The sequence below is a fragment of the Chelonoidis abingdonii genome, chromosome 6 (genome assembly GCF_003597395.2).
Source record: "Chelonoidis abingdonii isolate Lonesome George chromosome 6, CheloAbing_2.0, whole genome shotgun sequence".
Lineage (NCBI taxonomy): Eukaryota > Metazoa > Chordata > Testudines > Testudinidae > Chelonoidis > Chelonoidis abingdonii.
In genome coordinates this window covers 98,528,546-98,540,968 of record NC_133774.1, presented here as the reverse complement: position 1 = coordinate 98,540,968, position 12,423 = coordinate 98,528,546, and the positions used below count along the sequence as shown (strand labels likewise).

General features: G+C 44.3%; 1 protein-coding gene across 6 annotated transcripts in view; it reads left to right on the top strand.

The window, feature by feature from the left end:
- Positions 1-12,423, top strand: part of TRPM3 (transient receptor potential cation channel subfamily M member 3) — a 597,865-nt gene that overhangs the window by 515,355 nt on the left and 70,087 nt on the right. For all 6 annotated transcript variants that reach the window (XM_032798185.2, XM_032798181.2, XM_032798183.2 and 3 more), the window contains exon 9: positions 617-689. In XM_032798185.2, coding sequence (XP_032654076.1) covers positions 617-689 — 73 coding nt within the window. The remainder of the gene's footprint in view (positions 1-616; positions 690-12,423) is intronic.

Sequence of the window (12,423 nt, the reverse complement as noted above, 5' to 3'; positions counted from 1 at the left end):
CCCGGGTTCCTCCCAACTCCTGATCAGACACAGGAGGAGCTGACCCAGACTGTGGGTTCCACAAGAGGGGAAGATCACTGAGGTGAACAAATCCGCCAATAAGCGCAGGACCCACCAAGGCAGAGGAGGAACTTTGTCACAGTAACTGATTTGCTGCAGTCTGAAATCATGGTACTAAGTAGGGTTGTGGTTTGAACGCAAAACATCAAGGGTCATTCTCCATCAATTCTATCCTCTGCTTATAAGCCTACTGCACCAAATTCATCCCTGATTAACTCCAGTGCAGTAATAATTTTGACCCATTAAATCTAATTTTAATTTAACAGAAGGATATAATTTCCTCTATAATTTTGGCCCTGTAGCTCTCGCTCAAAAGATTCTGGCTAGGTTATGTTGTATGGTCATTAATGCCATTTACTGTGGTGAATTATATGGCACAGAAATCCTATTCGTGTTAATGCCATCTAATATACTTACTGCTCAATGACTATGGCTAGATAATCACTTTGCAGCCATTGTGGTCTTTTGAGATCAAATGTTCCTGCACTGATTTAATTTCTATGTGAGCGAAAACCTGAACAAGTTTCTGACAGTGGCATTGTCTTCTAAATTGCAGATTACAGTATTTCGCATGGGATCGGAAGGACACCAGGACATTGATTTAGCTATCCTGACAGCTTTACTAAAAGGTAATCGAGTTTCATTGACAGTGAGTCCATAAAAAATCCAGATGGTTTAACTCTATCTCTGATGTACTGCAGCCCTGCATTTACTGACAGCGTATAAAGTATCTAAATGGTAAATTATAGGAGGAAACAATAAGTACTTGATGCTTCAACTACTTCTCAGACTGCACAATCCAATGCATGCATTAACATTTAAAAACATCCCTTTTCTTCTCCTTGAATCCTTAATCTTAACCAACAGAAGAAACATCAGTGTGCAAGAAAACAGAGACCTAAAGAAATGCAGAGAGACTATTTAATGTCACTACAATGCAGGCATCTCCACGCTTTGTAAAACATACTTGATAATTTGTCTCAATTTAAAATGGTCTGTTGTAAATTAGTGTTTGTAATACATTCTTAAACAATTGCTGATTGGGTCTACTTTTTTTTTTTTTTGGCCAAACAATTTTAACAAAAAGGAATGTGGTGCATTGTTATACAATTATAGGTGAGATGTACTGTATGGTTGTGTGTGCTTACTTTATTATATTATGATGAATCACCAAGTAATTCATCAAATGACATAGTCTCTCTATCAAAAGTTGTCAAAAATACAGTCTGCAAGCAGCCATTTGTCTTTTGTGTTAGTTATTCATGTATGCTGGGGAACCAGCAGAATGATGGACTGGATAACATGCTGTAATACAGTGGTGACCCTTAAAATCTTACTGGTTAGCTTAGATAACTGTCAGTGTTATGGGTAGATAGCCATAGTATTTGTAGTATTCAGAGTCTTCATTATAATTAAGACTAAGATTTTGTCATGGTTATTTTTAGCAAAACTCACAGACAGGTCACGAGCGATAAACAAATATTCATAGAAGCCGTGACCTGTCTGACTTTTGCTGCTGCAACTCCATGGTTTTTCCCACCACTATGGTGGTTGAGAGCTGCAGGGTTCTCTTCCCCTTTCCCCCGTTCCTCCCATGACACTGTTCCCGGTTGCTGGATCCCTGAGTAGAGCCCCCGAGGCAGCTGTCAACTGTCACTGGAAACCTGCAGGGGGACCCTTGCCACTGAAACCCTGCCGGAACCTGCTGGCTGCCAGCTCCAGTCCTGCAGCCCCAGAGGCTGTAGCAGAAAATGTCATGGAGATCTCTGGATTCAGTGACCTCCATGACATAACCGTAGCCTTACTTACAATTAGAGAGGAGCACAAGTGGATACTACAAATAGCGATAACCTCATATGCTTATCTTAGGTAAAACTGGGAATATTGTAAGAAGAGACTCCTCTACATCTTTATCGCTAACATCGGTGATCTTTTGAAGGGAAATAAGATACAGCAGGGAGATACTGGGCTAGATTCTTAGCGGATTTACTTCCAACTGAGACAAGTGTGAGATCTGGGCTACTTATCTAGGTAATGATCATATACTTGGAAAACTCCTCAATTTGCTCAATCTGTCTGTAGCCCCATAATAATCTAAGTCTATTCTTCTATTCCGTAAATTTAAAAGATTGCATTATGACAAATCAGCTTTTTATTCGCTTTTAAAATATTTTCACATTTTGATTTACTTTAGATCCAATCTTACAGACACTCATACAATTAGTCCTAACTCACGTGAGTCATTCTACTAATTTCAGGGTATGATGCATCAAAAAGGTACAGGTAGATCGCTACTGAGCAAGATCTGCTTGCAAACACAAAACTAATTTATACAAACTGGAATTCTGTGGCAAAATAGAACTACTTGCATGACTAAGTGCTATTCACCTGAACTTGTGTTTGGAGGATCTAGCTCTCCATTTACAAATATCCTAGCTTTGTAAAAATAGGGAGTTCAAATAAGTATCTACAACTGTTGTCACTCAATTCTTTATCACAAACTGAAAAATGGAATAATATTTTTAAACATCAAGCAGTTCTTTTAAGAATAGTTCTGGAAATATTTATGGCATGAACGGTGACTGCCATAGGTAAACAGCACACAGGGTGTTACCATGTTCCCCAGTACCAGCATTTCTGCCATCTCACTTGCTACAAACTTCAAATACACAACTCAACTTCTGAGTCCATTGTGAAGAGGGTCCGCGTTTCTCTCTCACACACCATCTGAGCTGTCATTTATATAGTATTAAAATTCAAGGAGCTTAATAAGAAATGAATGCTCATATGGTGTGCAGGATGGGGTGCATCTGTTATACTGCCCTAATGTGTTAAAGTATGGAGATAATAATGAGCCCTTCCCAGTGTTTCTCCGTTCCTACCAGAAATGGTTTGAAAAGCAGTAAAATGTGATAACATATTTTTTATGGTCTGATGTTTGCATGGAGCCCCAGCAATGTGTTCATCCTTAACAGATAATGAGGCCAGTTAAATCACCATGCTGGAATAAGAACCGGAAGGTTAGATGGTATTTTGGGAGTGCCGTTCTGCTGCCTAGGAAAGTGCCCTACAATTGTCAGCAAGCTGACCCCTATTTTCTGCATTTGGTGGCCTATGCTGCCATGTGAGAGATTGGGTGTGACTAAATTCAGTGTGGGACTAACAAAGTGCAGCTTTAATTTGTTAATGGGAATTGTGCCTGCTTATTCCAGGGCTGAGTTTCCCCCTGGTCTCTTGCCCTGCAGGCTGAAAGAATCTGGGCTTGTGGGGAAAGAAGAGCACTCAGCCCCACCAGGGAGATGAATGCCTTATGATAAATAGCAGCTCCTTTGGTTGACAGACTGGCATATAGTGAGAATCAAAAGATGAAGAATAGTGACTGTGACATAGGTTATAAAGCAGGAAGAAGTATGGGAAGATCCTCCTGGTTCTAACAGAGATGCAGATGGCACCTCCTCTCTCTCTCCCAGCCCCATGACTGACCAAGTCTTCAGGTGGCTTGACCTAAGAGTTTTGCTCTGCTTTTGATTTTTGATCATTGAGCATGATAATAAGGCACAGATGAGACAATATACAGTGCAAATATCCAGGCACACGTCTGATGGTCATTCATGATGGGATTTTACATTTTGCCTACCAAAAAACTTGGGGGTGGGGGAATCTCTAAATGATGATTCTTTTGTTTTGTCTCAGAGCCAAGCAAGGCATTTATATTTTACCCACTCCACTAACTTTCCACATGCCCGTGCAGAGAGTATCTTACCTATCCTGGCATTTTAGATTTTTGTTTGGTTTTATAAACAAATGTTTCCTGCCAAACATGTGTAAGAAAAGTCTGCACAGAACAGTAAACTAGCAATATTCTGTTTAAATAATTTTACTATTTAAAGACCAAAGCATGAAGCACATGCAAATATGAGACTTTAAAAATACGACTCTGGGTTTGGTGACTGCCAACCAAGGAAATGTGCAGACATTATCTTATTACAGTGGTAGATGTTTCTTTATGTTTAAAATAAATAGAAGCAACCAACCAAAGGCTTTTCTAATAACATTTCTGAATCTCTCCCTTTATTTGTAACACAGATGCTATTTGATTTGTGGTTAACATGAATATTTTGCTGCTACTCGATAGTAACAAGTGTAGTTAAAAATCTCAAGGCATTATGGATATTTTCACAGAGAATTAAGGCAAAGAAGTTGGTCCAAGAAACCAAAAATCATCCCTTGCTTAAATAAATAAAAATTGCAAACCCAGGAAATAAGTGATTTCAAAATGTTATTCTGATCTTAATGATTTTAACAGGATCCTTCCACTATACTCTGCCTAAAGTGTGAAAACTTGACATTTGCTATTAAGGCAATCCCAGAAACTGCAGTTCTTCATCCCTGTTTGTTAGTAGGACACAGATCAGCTCCTTAAATTTGACATTCTGCTTTTTTCCAGGTATTTTTGCCAAGGTTTGAATCCCAACATGTATTCCCCAAAGACTTCAACCCCAGCAGTGCTCCTCCTACAATGTAATTCTCTGTGCAGCCAAAGATGATGATTTATAGGACAGGAAAGGGTCATTCTCTATTAAAAAAGTTATTTGCAGTACCAGCTCCTGCTGCAATACTAAGTTTGTGATCAAGAGATATACCCAGCAGTGGTCTGTCTGGTCCAGAATATCATTTTTGCAAGAACCACCTATTCCTATCTTCTTCTTTCTCGGTAAATATAAAGGTGTTGCCTCTTCATCCATACTGGTATTATAAGACACCATTTTCATTGAAATGATCTTCTATGATCTCAGGAGGAGGTTGATCCTCTGAGGTAATTTATTTACATCTCTTTCGATGCTTTGCTGATATCCATGATTTTGTAGAATGCTGAGGGCAGCACTGATACTTCGCTCAAAAGTTTGAAGAGCTAAAATTTTCAGTTTGAACATCCCATCTTCAATCTTGTATGCCATTCAAAAGTTGCTTGATTTCTGATTATGAAAAGGATGAAAGAAGAGAAATTTTCTACATTCTACTTTCTATCACCTGTCGTCTTGTTAACATCAAGCTTCTTGATCGTAAAGGAGAACAGGAAAATGTAGGGAATATGTATGACTTTTTTTAAATCAATGTGTTCCGCTGAGTGACATCTCTTCAAGTCTAAAATAATTTTCAGTCGTCTTTCTCCATGTTTGCATTCACAGTGAATGACAGTTCAGACCCATTTTTTGTAGATGGGCATGTTTTAATTAACTTGAATCAAGAAGTTTAAGGCAGTTATGCTAATCATGGACCCAAACTTTGAAGACTGGACCTGAACTGTCCTGGAATTCAGGGGTGTTTGGATACAGGCTTTTAGCTCTGGCCCATCTTTACAGCTATATCAAGAAAGGAAAAGAGGGAAGGAGAGCAATTACTGGCTGATGTGTCACAATCTCATTGACAAGGATTTTGTAACCAGGGCCATCCTTAGCCATAGGCAAAATAGGCAGCCGCCTAGGGCACCAAAAGGTCTGGGGGCACCAGATGGGAAGCAGTGGAGCATGTAAGAGCAAGGCTGCAGGGTCCTAGAGAGAGCTGAATGCAGCACAGTCTGAGGGAGGTGATTGGCTGCTGGGAAGGGCTGGGAGAAGGAACTCACCTGCAGGGGTGGAAGCTTATATGGGCTCGAGCGGGTGCTCAAGCACCAGGAATATTCAAAGCTGGGGACTGTGCTCCACCAATATTTGGAGCTGGGGTTTCTCCCCTGCCCCCTCCTCGGAGCTTCCCTGCCTGAAAGAAAACAGCCAGTGTCTCTCCCTTTGTTTGTGCTGCTTTTGCCTAAGGCTATAGAGATCAGTGGCAGGTAGGAGCTGTTTTAATATGCCAACTGTTGCTTTTGGCTGCGCCAACAAGTAATCGCAAAGATAGAACTGAGATGGCCGGCCAAGAGGTACCCGCAGTTCAAGTTCTGTTTTCTGACACCTGCTGGAGCCCCGGCCACAGATAGTATCGAAGCGCCTTTAGTTCTGGCGGTTAAAACGCTCTGGGTCTCTGTGCTACTGTTATCAAAGAGGAGAACTCAGTGATATGAGTGCTAAGTTTGTTCCGGTGTGGAAATAAACCAACTGATATCCAAGGTGATTGGCCGAATGGCACAGAGACTCCAGGTCGTGTGCACCATTCCCCCCCAAGCCCATAAAACACAAAATGATCACCATGCCATTCGAGGGACTTCTAGGTTCAAGGGATCCACCAATGTGGTGCCCGCGAGACATGCGCGCGGGTGGAAGAACTGGCTGTAGGGGGCCGGGGGGGGGGTGGGTGCCCCCCCGCCTCTGTCTTTAAACCCTGGGCCCCCCCCTGCCACAGACAGAACGCGTCCCACCGGGGATATCACTCCTCCTCCCCCTCCCATTTTACACGGCTTTAAAGTATACAGTGTTACAAAGTGGGAATGTTCTTAATGTTTTCTCTGACTACTGTGTGGGTGCCCTCAGTTTCCCCTATGCATTTCTCAGGATCTAGATGGTGGATATAGGGTGTGTGATTGTTGTGAGCCTAGAGTGCCAGTGTGATGCCCTCTGCACAGAGAATGGCCGAAACCTGTCTCCAGGCAACTGAGCCTGGACCACTTCTCCTGCAAGGTGCCAACTGAAGGTGTTGGAGAACAAAGAGATCAAGTGGCCTCCTAATGCCTGGAAAAGAGACAAAGGCCAGAGGAGTGAGTGTCAGTGCCTGTTTGGACTTCCAGGAAGTGCATGGTGTGGAAGGGGATGCTGGGATGCTTTGGAACTACTCCCATACAAAGCCAGTCAGGGACTCTGGGGGAGCCCTCCTCTCTGAGCAGACTGTCTCCAGAGCAAGACGGCTTACACCTTCCTGGGTCTGACCTCAGAGCATTCAGCATTGCCCTTTCCACACTGTGCGCTTTACGCAGGGAGGTGGCCCAGGCCGGTCTGGGGCAACCAGAGGTCCCTGCACGCCAATCTGCAGTCAGACGTGACTCTCAGCCAGCCAGTAAAACAGGTTTATTAGACGACAGGTTCACAGCTCTAAAACAAGCTTGTAGTACAGAAAACAGACACCGCAAGGTCCATCTTGGAAGGTGGGGAGCCTAGACCCAAGTTCTGGGCTCTCCCCATGTCCCCCCAGCCAGCTCCCAAACTGGACACTCCCTCCTCTAGCCTTTGTGTCTCTTCTGGATCTCTTCTGATCTCTTTGTCCCCAGCACCTTCAATTTGGCACCTTCAGGGGAAACTGAGGCACCCACACAGTATCAGAGAAAACATTAAGACACATTCCCCCACTTTTCCATAACAAGTGCAACAAATATAATACCGTATATTGAAAGCAGGCAGTGCTGCTTTCGTGACGTTCCATGTGTGAATTGACCCTTGTACATCTTGTGGTGCCGACGCATTGTACTTCCTTTTATATCGGCTTACAGGCAACAGTGGGGAGGGTGGGGTAGGCACCCCATTTGGGCACAACAAAAACTATATACAATCTGCCGCCCTATGCTACAACCTGAGCAAGTGTGACTCTTTCCCCCGCGCGTGAGGGCTGTCAGGGCTGTGTATGGGTGAGGTGCTGGGGGGACGGTGAGGCTGGCTGGCCTAACCCGTCTGTGAAGGGTAACTCACTTCCTCGCAGGGCAGCCGATTGGACATGCGTCACACACACGGCTGGTGCCTGGGGATAGCCAGATAGCATGTGCCGAAAATCAGGACAGGGGTTGGAGGTAGTGTTGAGCAGATATCCCACTCTTTATAGAGGACAGTCCAATCTTTGGGTCTTTTCTATATATAGGTTCTATTGCCCCCACTCCCGTCCTTGATTTTTCAAACTTTGCTATCCTGCGCACCCCTACGGTGGGACATGGTAATTGGTGCCTATAATAAAGACAAAGCGCCCCAAATATTCGAGGACTGGCCCTATAAAATCAGGACCATGCTGGACTCTGGTCACCCTGCCTAGGAGTGCATCTCTCCCCGAGATGGCCACGTGATCCAGCTCATCCAGGCGCAGCTGATTAGTGGCAGGATGCAGCTGCTGTGGCTCCATGGCGTGCCCCGTCCCTGAAGATCACGATGCGTTTGCGAACTTCACCATGGTCCAGTCGGGCCTGGCGGGGGTGTCCCATTGGCTGTGTGATGGACCTAGGGTTTGTCTCTTGCGTTGCCACTCTGCACGCCGACAGATGTGGATTTGGGGTGTCCTGCAGTTCTCCCACCGCCGATCTCCTCCTTCTATGCAGCATTGTTGAACCAGCAGTGCTGAATACTGGGGGGTGCACCCAAGTCTGAAAGCAGTACGTTTTTGTTAGCCATTTTGCATTTGTCATGAGCAAATTTATTGGCCCAAAAATGCTTGTAGAATTCCGTTGATTCAGTTTCAATACTAATATCATAGATATTTTAAACTACATCAACTATCTTAGCCAAAAACAAAAAATTAAGCCTAGTTGACAATTATTTGTGAACAATAAATGTTTTGGCTTATGGAAGGAGTTGGGGCCAGTTTTCATCAGAGAAACAAAAATGCTTGACTGACTTTCCTATAGCCTAGTTACTGCTAAATCTAGAGCCCTCCAACAACTGTAAATATGCTCATCTCCTTACTAGTGTAACAGCGGACGTAAGCAACCTATAGGCATACGTGCCAAAGGTGGATGCCGGGACTATTTTTGATGACACGCACGCTGTGGTCGAAATGGCTCAGCCCACCCTGCTCTGGGATTCCCAGCTGCCTGGCCCCATTGCACTCGGGGTCCCAGGCCAGCCCCCTCAGCACCGCTGCTGGCCTGGGAGACCCCCAAGGAAACCCAGGCTGGCTGCAGGACTGAGCAGAGCTAGCCGGCGGCTGAGACCCCGATTGAGCCAACTCAACCCGCTGTCAGCTTTGGCGGTTCATTCACTCAGCTAGGCAACGCGGCTGAGAGGGACTAAATTCAATGAAATAGGAAAGCAAGAGCACACTAATGACAAAGTTGCGAAGAACCTAGACAGGTGGTCCCAACCTTAGGTGGGCGGAACGCAGCAACCGCCGAAATTGCTGCCGAAAGTCCCCTTTAGTGGGAAGCCGAGTGTCATCCAGAGGCACTGTCGCCAACAATAGCCACCGATTTCGGCGGACATTTCAGCAGTTGCTCGTCCTCTGGCAGTAATGCGGGTTGCAGCTGAGAGCCCTTGGACACCAGGCGGCCCGGGCACCACATTGTGGATCCCTGAACCTCGAGAAGTCCCTCCTGAATGGCATGCGTATCATTTTGATTTTAAATGGCTTGAACTGTTGAAGGAATTGAGTTGTTGCCACATGCAAAATCAATGCATATGACATCCATGTACAGTTTATCACAACCAGCAAACTTGCCACTCAATATTCTACTGACAATTCTAATGCTGTAACTAGTCAGCATCAGCTGCGAGACAGAGGTTCTCAAAACTAAGCTCATTAAAACTAATCTCCGCGTCCTACAATGAGTCCGGACACACTTGACTGGTCTTGTATGCATTACAGCTTCGAACAAGCCATCACTTTGTCTGTTGTCATCTGATGACATTATTACTGATTTATGCAGCCAAAAAAGCCAGCAGATTGCTTTTAATTAAAACGAATTTGTTTCATCCGCTTCAAATCCTTGTTTCAATACCTCTTCATATACATTTCCAATAAAATGTTGACAAATTTAAAAAATTATATTATTTGCATCATTCTGTCAAATCAGAATTTTTTCTATAATGTTACTTTTTAGTGCTAGTTCATCAGCATTACAGTGTGCTTAATTAAGTTAAACTGGTTTTAGTAACATGCCTGTGGCAAGTTTTCCAATACTGTAAGCTTATGTTTGTATTTCTAAGAGCAAGACAGGCACAGGGGCACCAGTTTAATAATCCTGCCGAGGGCACCATAAATCCTAAGGATGGCCCTGTTTGTAACCCTTGCCCACCACTCATTGGGTGCTATATAAATGCTAATTAAAATCCCACCACCCACAATGAGGTGTTCATAGGGAATGGTAGGAAGGTTTGGAGCAGAGCAGCATCAATTCTTGCCTATCGTGAGTCTTGCTACCAGCTCGTTGCCTTGTAAGATGGGGTCAGATACATTTCCTTATAGTGCAGGAACAATCTTGCCTCAAATATTTCACATATTTAAAGCTTGTACAGAGTCTGAGAGACTGTTTCCTTGTTTGTTCTAAAGAGCCACAGAAAACCTGCACTTTGCTTAATCATGTCTTCAGCATCACCTTGCTTTAAGGTGATCTCCAATAAGGCAGTGAATGGTATCCAAACCAGTCTTCAGGTTATATTGCCCAGGTGCTACAACAACACATTGTTCCAAGACTCACTTGAACATGTGGGAAGTCAATTTGCAGTTATATGATTTTGTGGTAAGTAATTTTCTTGCTACAGCTCATACAGTCTACATTTGCTTACTTTTAACAACAGTGGCAATAGATTTTGTGCTGTTAGAGTTGCTTTTTCCGAGAAGAAAGTATGAGACAGGAAAGTTAAAGGCAACATACTGTGATTAGTACTACAAATGCCTGGTTTTTGTGGTGTATCAAAGGTCCTCGATTCATAATGCACTCTAAGGGAAAGGCTGAGTCCTGCAGGATCACAAGGGTTTTGCAATGCCTGAAGAATGTTGACAGCACTGTCATGTTTCCGTCCAATGGACACCTAGGGCTGCCCAAGTCCTTTCAGTGTCTGAATTGTTAATATTTCGGAAGAGGCACACTGTATGATATATACGCATTATGACATGACTGCCACATAATTCACTGATATGTTCACTGAACCATTTGCTAGGCTAATGCAAACCTGATGCCTGTGCACGCCTCCAGCTTGTGAATAAGTCATGATTCATGCTTACAGAGTATCCATCATGTAGCATCTGATTGTCCTGGAAGGCACAGTGTGATGGGTCTGTCAGCCATGAATTCACTGCACATTTGATGCAAAAGGACATGGCATTAGCTCAGAACAGTATGTTTCAGAGACAGGCAGGAGTCTGTTAACTGCTCCCCTATTTATAAATATAATTGTTGTTGTCTTTTTTTTGTTGTTGTTAACAGCCAATAATGTTCTTTAGGCTGTGCAAGATACAAATGCAATAGGAGACAGAGGAGTTAATGTAGATTGTTATTTTTCTAATCTAACAACCTGCAGCTCTAATGAAATGATGGAACAGAGAGAATGTTGGACATGAAGTTGTGCTTAAAAGCATCAGGGAAGAAGTGAGTCTTTTGGATTCTCCTTCAGACATGGTTATCTGGACAATGCAATGTCTCAGGGGTACCCCCTCTAGATTCTGGACCATGAACATTAAAAAGAGAGAGAGAGAGAGAGAGAGAGAGAGAGAGACTATCCTAGAGAATCCATCACAGGTTTTACACTGAGCACTGTGCCTCTAGGAAATTCTAACTAGTACAGGATACTGCAGTATGTCTCCTCAACAACACAGGCTACCACAAGCACATCAGACGAGTCCTCTGCTCTCTACTGACTTCTCATAGATCATCAAGTTAAGTTCAAGGTACTCAATGGCCTTAGCCCAGGATATCTCAAGATCACCTAAAACTCAAGGATGAGGACTGTGGTTTACAGTTCTACTCCCTGGGCACAATGGAATTTTCTACCATGAAGGTAAAGCTCATCTGTGCTAAAGACAGAGATTTCCAAGGGGCCAGTCGAAGACGGAATTAACTCCCATGGATATTAACGACCCTCACAGACCTCACCACCTTCCACTTCTTCCCCTTTTCTAGTATAAACCCACAGCAGTGTGTATATTAAAAAACAAAAACCCTTCCAAAACAAAACATCACACTATAAAGATAATTTTCCTTGTGATCAGAGGATGAGAGGGAGAATGAACCGCATGTGACAGATGTTAGTTATGTGTCACTACTGGAAGGCACTCAGACCACAATGATAAGAACCTGAATAGAACAGAAAACTATCCGCTGCAATAAGAGTTTGGGAACAGGCCTGCTGACATAGGTGCCAGGGGCAAAGGGGGCAATTGCCCAAGGGCCCAGGTGATTTAAAAGGGCCCTGTCCCCTGACTGCTCCCCCAGCTTCTGCCCCATCCAACCGCCCCCTGTTCTCTGTCCCTTGACTGCCACCCGGGATCCTCTGCCCCTTATCCAACTCCCCACTTCTTGCCCCCCGCAACCTCTGCCCCATCCAGCCCCTCCCTGCCCCCTTACTGTGCCACTCAGAGTGGCAGAAACTTGCAGCCCCTCACCCAGCCATAGCCAGCCACGCCGCCTGCGTTGCCCAGCAGGAGTGGCAGCCCAGAGCACTGGTGGCACGATACGCTGAGGCTATGGTGGAGGGTGAACAGTTGGGGAGGGACCAGGGGCTAGCCTCCACAGCCAGGAGCTCA